The sequence below is a fragment of the Chlorella variabilis genome (genome assembly GCF_000147415.1).
Source record: "Chlorella variabilis unplaced genomic scaffold CHLNCscaffold_22, whole genome shotgun sequence".
NCBI classification, from domain to species: domain Eukaryota; kingdom Viridiplantae; phylum Chlorophyta; class Trebouxiophyceae; order Chlorellales; family Chlorellaceae; genus Chlorella; species Chlorella variabilis.
The window spans coordinates 526,184-532,063 of NW_005435066.1; the positions used below are offsets into that span (position 1 = coordinate 526,184).

The 5,880-nt window shown below is 70.7% G+C and overlaps 3 protein-coding genes across 3 annotated transcripts in view; 2 read left to right on the top strand and 1 right to left on the bottom strand.

Moving 5' to 3' along the window:
- The window catches only part of CHLNCDRAFT_138907 (hypothetical protein), a gene marked incomplete at both ends in the record, with an annotated part of 13,434 nt that extends 11,763 nt beyond the window's left edge, over nt 1-1,671 (top strand). The window contains 4 exons of the mRNA XM_005844456.1: nt 59-136; nt 294-664; nt 944-1,454; nt 1,618-1,671. Of these exons, the coding sequence (XP_005844518.1) occupies nt 59-136; nt 294-664; nt 944-1,454; nt 1,618-1,671 (1,014 nt within the window). The remainder of the gene's footprint in view (nt 1-58; nt 137-293; nt 665-943; nt 1,455-1,617) is intronic.
- Nucleotides 1,672-3,337: 1,666 nt separating this feature from the next.
- CHLNCDRAFT_138909 (hypothetical protein) lies at nt 3,338-5,252 on the top strand (the record flags this gene model as incomplete). The annotated part of the gene is made up of 3 exons (XM_005844457.1): nt 3,338-3,508; nt 3,681-4,337; nt 4,602-5,252. The coding sequence occupies 3 exons, from the start codon at nt 3,338-3,340 to the stop codon at nt 5,250-5,252; spliced, it is 1,479 nt and encodes a 492-aa protein (XP_005844519.1).
- A 374-nt stretch (nt 5,253-5,626) lies between these two features.
- CHLNCDRAFT_138910 (hypothetical protein) overlaps nt 5,627-5,880 on the bottom strand; it is a gene marked incomplete at both ends in the record, with an annotated part of 1,180 nt that continues 926 nt past the window's right edge. Inside the window, one exon of the mRNA XM_005844553.1 lies at nt 5,627-5,815. Within this exon, the coding sequence (XP_005844615.1) occupies nt 5,627-5,815 (189 nt within the window). The remainder of the gene's footprint in view (nt 5,816-5,880) is intronic.

The following is a 5,880-nucleotide window of genomic DNA, read 5'->3' on the forward strand; positions in this document are numbered from 1 at the left end:
CCTGTCCGGCCTGCTCTTCACCCTGCACGACTTCTTCCTGTCGCTGGGCGTGGACGAGATCCGCAAGCGCTCCTCCTCAGACGACAAGCCGCTGCGCATGGTCAAGACCATCCTGCACGAGCTCTGCAAGATGCTGGTGGGCTATAGCTGCAGGGCTGGGGCCGCGCCAGGGGTGTGCAAGCTGCTGCGCGGCGTGTGCCGACCGCCGGTCGCGCGCCAGCAGCGCTGTGCCGCTGCGGCTGCCGCTGACCCCGTGCCTCCCCGCCTCCCCCGCCTCCTTCACCTCCCCACAGGGCTACGACATCTACCAGTATGCCGCCTGCATCCCCGGGCGTGACGCCGACCCCCAGCCTATCATCTTTGCCTACATCAGCCTCAACCTGCAGACCCTGAGCCAGAGCGGGCTGATCCAGGCGCCCGCGGCGGCGGCGGCAGCCGCGGTCCCCGCCGCCAGTGGCGCCGGCTCCGCCGCCTCTCGCTCGCCCAGCAGCGACGGCGGCGAGGGCGGCGGCGCGCGGGCGGCGGCGGTGCAGCAGATGGTGGCGGCCGCGCTGAGCGAGCAGCAGAAGGTGGAGCTCAAGGGGCGCCTCAAGGATGTGATGAGCCGGCTGATGCAGCGCGAGCAGAGCGGGGCCGCCATGCAGGAGCTCTACATCTTGCGCAGGTGAGGCTGGGTGCGGGTGCTGTGTGGTGTGGTGTGGTGTGGTGTGGAGTGGTTGTGGTGTGTGTGGTGTTACCTGTGCGTTTGTAATTTTGCGGGTGGCGGTGTGGGTGTGGTGTGGGTGGGTCGACCTTGGGCACAGCAACTGTTTCTCCCTCCGCCGCCCGCCTGTGCTGTTTCTGGGCTGTGTGCCTGCGCGTGCTCCAAGGGGCTGGGGGCCCCATGCCGACCCGTGGCCCGCTGCTGCTCGGTCCGTGCCACCCCCCCTTTTCCCCGCCGCAGCGAGTATCCCGCGTTTGTGGAGCGGTACATCGCCACCACCTCAGACATGTTCCGCCACTTCATCGACAGCGGACTGGCGGCGCTGGAGGCGCAGGAGCGGGCTGCCGGCGGCGGCGGGGAGGGCACGGCCGCCCCGCAGCAGCAGCAGCAGCAGCAGGCGCAGGAGGCGGGGCCTGGGGCCGCGCAGGCCGAGGCGGCGGCCTCGGGCCGGCGCACACCGCCGGTGCCGCCGTTGGCGCTGCAGCGCCCGCCGCTATCGCCGCCCACCGCCGCCGACGGGCGGCAGCAGGCGCAGAGCCCCGGGGGCGGCGCGGCCGCGCTGTCGCCTGCCAGCGCCGCCGCCAACAGCGTGCGCATGGCGTCGATGCGCGAGCGGCTGTCGCTGATGCGGCTCAGCACGGGCGGCGACGCGGCGGCGCCTGTCGGCCCGCCGTCTGCCGGCAGCCAGCCCGCCACCGGCCGGTCCAGCACCGGCGGGGGGGACCTGTCACACATGAGCAGCAGCCTGGAGGTGGGTGGGCGGCTGGGTGGCGTCACCAGCTTTCCTGCCGCTGTTGCAGCCACGCGCATGCTGCGTCCACAGCATGCTGCGTGTGCCGTTTCTGCTCGCCGCCGCCTCCCAGTCGCGTGCCGCTCACCGGGGGCGTGCGCCCCCCCTCCCTGCCCAGCTGCAGAGCCTGCAGCAGCGGCTGGCCAACCTGCAGAGCCGGCGCACGTCGCAGCAGTGAGGCGCCAGGCGAGCTCCCCCTCCCTCGCTGCCTATTCCTTGTCTCCGCCAACCTTGATGCCAACCGGATTTTATGGTCAACTAACTGTTAGCACCGAGCGATTAAACAGCCAATGCACCCCCAGGGCGGTGGCTGAGGGCCGCTGTGCGGCCAGAGGGGGTGAGCCAAGCAGTCCTGGCAGCCAGCCACAGGCATCTCAAGCCAAGCCAGCTCTCATTGATGTTACACACGCCAAGTTAGGAATACACTCTCTCAATATTTCAGTTCTGTTGGAAAGGAGAGGACTGCCGCTAAGGCCCCAGGCGCCTATGCAGCACCCAGGGCCACAGCCTGGATCTGAGCCGCGGCAAGCAAGCTACGGAAGCTGATGCGGCGGCAGCGGTGCCAATTGCCATTGCAGGCTGGGGTGGCCAGGAGGGCGTGTGGTGCGACCAGGGCAGGCACAGGTTGGCAGTTCTTCAAGTCCGGCTGCTGTGCTGTGTCGCGAGGCGCTGCCACACCTTGGACAAGGCAGGCAGGCTCCCGCCGGCATGCTCCAAGGGCCGCTCAGTGGTGCTCTCCGTGCGGGAAGCAGATTTTGCACCGCCACTGCAGGGGTGTCAGGTGGGAGCAAGGCGGGCCCGCGCACGGTTGGCGCCAGGAGATTGGCGGCAGGTGGCACGCTGATGCAGGCCCTTCCGACCCATGCTCAGGGCATGCGCCGGCTCAGGGAGGTGCACCCCCTGCCGACTCACAACGCCGTGCTCGCACATCTGGCCCGTCTGCTTGTGCTCCTCGCGGTGCTGCTGCCGCCGAGCGTCGGCGTGGGCGCGCTTTGTGTCGTGCAGCATGCGCTCCTCCTTGAGCAGCTGCTTGGCCGCCTCCGCCGCCTTCTTCGCCTCCTCCTTCTTCTCGCGCTGCAGCAGCGGAGGTGCACGGGCATGTGGGCAGAGGCTTGTGAGGGTTGCCGAGCAACGCGGAGTCCAAGCCGTGACCCGCTGCCAGCCGCGCCCCGCGCCGCACCTGCGCCTGCTTCAGCGCATCATGCACCTCGCGCTCGTGCTGCTTCTTGGCTGCAAGTTTGTCTGCAAGGTGGGTGCAGGCAGGAGGCCGGTGCGGAGGGCAGCCTCAGTGCTGCAAGAGCAGCAAGCGGCAAACCCGGCGGCGGCAACCGCTGGCGGCGGCAGGCCCACTCTGGCTGGCCCGTGCGTGTCGGAGGCGAGCTGGGAGGGCCGGGGGCCCGCCCCTCATCTGGTCAGGAGCGCCAGGCGGAACCGAGGGCTTCACTGGCCACCCGAATTGTCCAACCCTGTGCCCCGACTCACCTTTGTGATCCCCAGCCTTCGGAGGGCTTGTACCGAAGAGAGCCTTAGCCGCTTCCGCCATGAGTCTCGCCTGCAAGGCTTTGCAGCGGAGGTGGGTTGATGGCCTACAGCGACCGCACGATCTGAGCAGGGAAGACGCACCTAGATGTCGGGATGGATGGTCAGTGCGTTGGGCGAGAGTGATGGCCGGACGGGGAAGAGCTGGGGCCTTCATCTCGGGAGGTCTTCCTGTCCAACCGGAAGACGACCAAACGGGACGCCAAATGGCCCTCGTCCAACCCCACGTTTTTCCCGACCGATCTCCCAATCAGTCCCACGCTCGTTGGGCTTGCTTCCCGCTCGCGCACTCCGCCATCCCGGACATGGCCCCAAGCCCCAAGCCCAAGCCCAAAGACCGGCCCGAAATGGTGGCCCGCCGCCTGGCCAGCGACCCGTCCTTCCGCGCCAGGTGCCGCCAGGGGCTGCGGGAGGCCACCGCCGGCGGCGGGCGGGTGCTGGACCGAGTCAAGCGGCTCAACGACTTCCTCGCCACGGTGGGTGCTGGAAGGCTGAGGGTTCCCATAGTCACGTGGTTGGGCCAGGTGGCGCCTCCACCCGCAGGGAGTTGTGTCGGCTGGTGCTCCCGGCGTCTGAAAAAGCATGCGCATCAATTGACCGCACGTGACAGTCGCTGCCCGCTTGTCCACCTCCGTGCCTGCCTGCCAGGGGTTGGTCCTGGAGGAGGATGAGGAGCCACAGCCTGGCGGCGCGCCAGTTGCCTACCCCCAGCACATGCCCTGGGAGACCCCTGCAGTGCAGGCGCCGCCCTCCCAACCGCCAGAAGCGCAGCTGCCAGTGCCGCCGCCTCAGCCGCCGCCGCCGCACATTCAGCCGCAGCCGGCCTCCCCAGAAGACAGCGACGTAGAGGAGTGTGGAGAGGCTGCCCTGTTGCTGGCAGCGCAGCGCGCGGCGGAGCAGCAGCACCAGAAGCAGGCGGCGGCGGCGGGCCGGGCCCAGGCCGCCGCGCTGACCATCCAGCGCCACTACCGGAGGCACCGAGCGCAGTGCCTGTTGTGCCTGCTGCGCGACCTGAAGCAGGCGTCCGACCGGCTGGCGGCTCGCGTCATACAGGCCGCCTATCGCGGAGCCTGCGGGCAGCGGCGGCGGCTGGCGGGAGCCGCCCTGGCCCGGCAGCTAGCGGCCCTGCGGCAGCGGCGCCGCAGGCAGCGCCAGGCGGCAGTGCGCCAGGCGGCAGTGCGCCAGGCGGGGCGCTGTGGAGGCGCTGCCCCCGTGGCGAAGGGCAGGGCAGGGGCAGCATGTGATGAGTCACAGCTGTGTAGTGAGGAGCAGCCGCCGCGGGGCACTGCCACCCCACAGCAGCAGGTGGGTGGTCCCGTTGGCAGCCTGCCAGCAACAGGGCTTGAGGCAGCACCAGCCGCGGTGGGGGCGAGCGCAGAAAGGGTCAGCAGCCAGCGAGATGACACCGCAACAGCAGCACCGGCGCAGGCCGCCAGTCCTGGCCGCTGCTCGACCGACGGAGCGGCGCAGCAGGAGGCACCCGCCCGCTGCTGCGGGGCGCCTGCTGCTGCGCTGCCGGACCCAGGGACTGGCAGCGAGGATGGAGGGCAGCCGGCTGCCGGCCCACAGTCGCACTCTGCCAAGCCTGCAGCAGCTGCGTCAGGGGTGTTGGCGGTGCCGCAGGGGGCGCTCATCGGACGGGTGCCCACTCCTCTCCCACCGTCTGTCGCGCCGCTGAGCCCGGGCCTCCCAGCCACCCAGCTGCTGCCCCGGCCTTGGAGCGGCGGCATCGTCGCCCGCGGCCACAGCCCCGCCCTGGCACAGCACCGAGCAAGCATGGGGCCCTGCTACAGCAGCTGCAGCGGCAGCGGCAGCGGCAGCGGCAGCGGCGGCAGCAGCCGGCAGGCCACCCCGGGCCCGCCCGGCTCCAGCCTGGGCAGCTGTGGCAGCGGCTTCCTGCCTCCGGCATCTCCCGGCCGCCGCGCGGGCAGCAGCCAGCAGCGGGAGCTGTACCGCCGTACCAGCAGTATCCAGCTGCTGGAGGCGGTACAGCTGGGCTTGGACGACCAGGAGGGGTCCTGGGTGGCCTCCCAGGCAGCCCTAGAGGCCAGCGAGCGCACCCAGGACAGAGCGCAGGAGCTGCAGCGGCGGGCGTCCCTGGGCCGCCCGCCCGCCGGCGGTGCCGCGGCAGCTGGCACCAGGATCGCGCGCACGTGCAGCGGCTTGCAGCGGCAGGCCAGCCGGGCGCACTGGAGCGGCGTGGAGGCGATCCAGGAGTGAGAGGCGAGCAGCTGGATGCGCGAGCCTGCTGCTTGATGCGTCAATTCGACGTGCATCGGCGACACCGGCTGCCGGTTGGCTGTGTAAGCATGTCATGCTGGGTGGGTTACAGCGGGGCGCACACAACTTCACGGCAGGTTTGGCGTCGCTTCCAAAGTGGGGTGTGGCGGTCGATGATGCAAGGATGATTGGTGGGTGGCGGTGGGATCGGAACTAAAGCAGAGGAACAAATGGCACAGGCGTGCAGTCGGGTGTGGTGGTGCTATCAATGTGCGGCGCCCGGTGCCGGCAACTTGGTGCTCGATGCGGCGGGGATGCCGCCACACCAGCGGGCAGCAGTGAGATCGGGGGTGGTGGTAGGGTAGGGTGCCAGGTCAGCGGGGGAGCCACCTCAGCGCTTGCCCCTGCTCCTGCTGCGGGAAGAGGAACTGTAGCTGCTGCTGCTGGAGGACCTCCGGCGCCCGCGGCTGCGGCTGCTGCTGCTGCTGGGGCTGCTGCTGCGCCCCCTGCGCCGCGGCGGCGACGGCGAGCGGCGGCGCGGCGGGCTGCGGCGGCGCGGCGGGCTGCGGGCTCGGCCGGGAGGGCCGCCGCGGCGCGGGCTGGGGCCGCGGCGGAAGGGGCTGGGGCG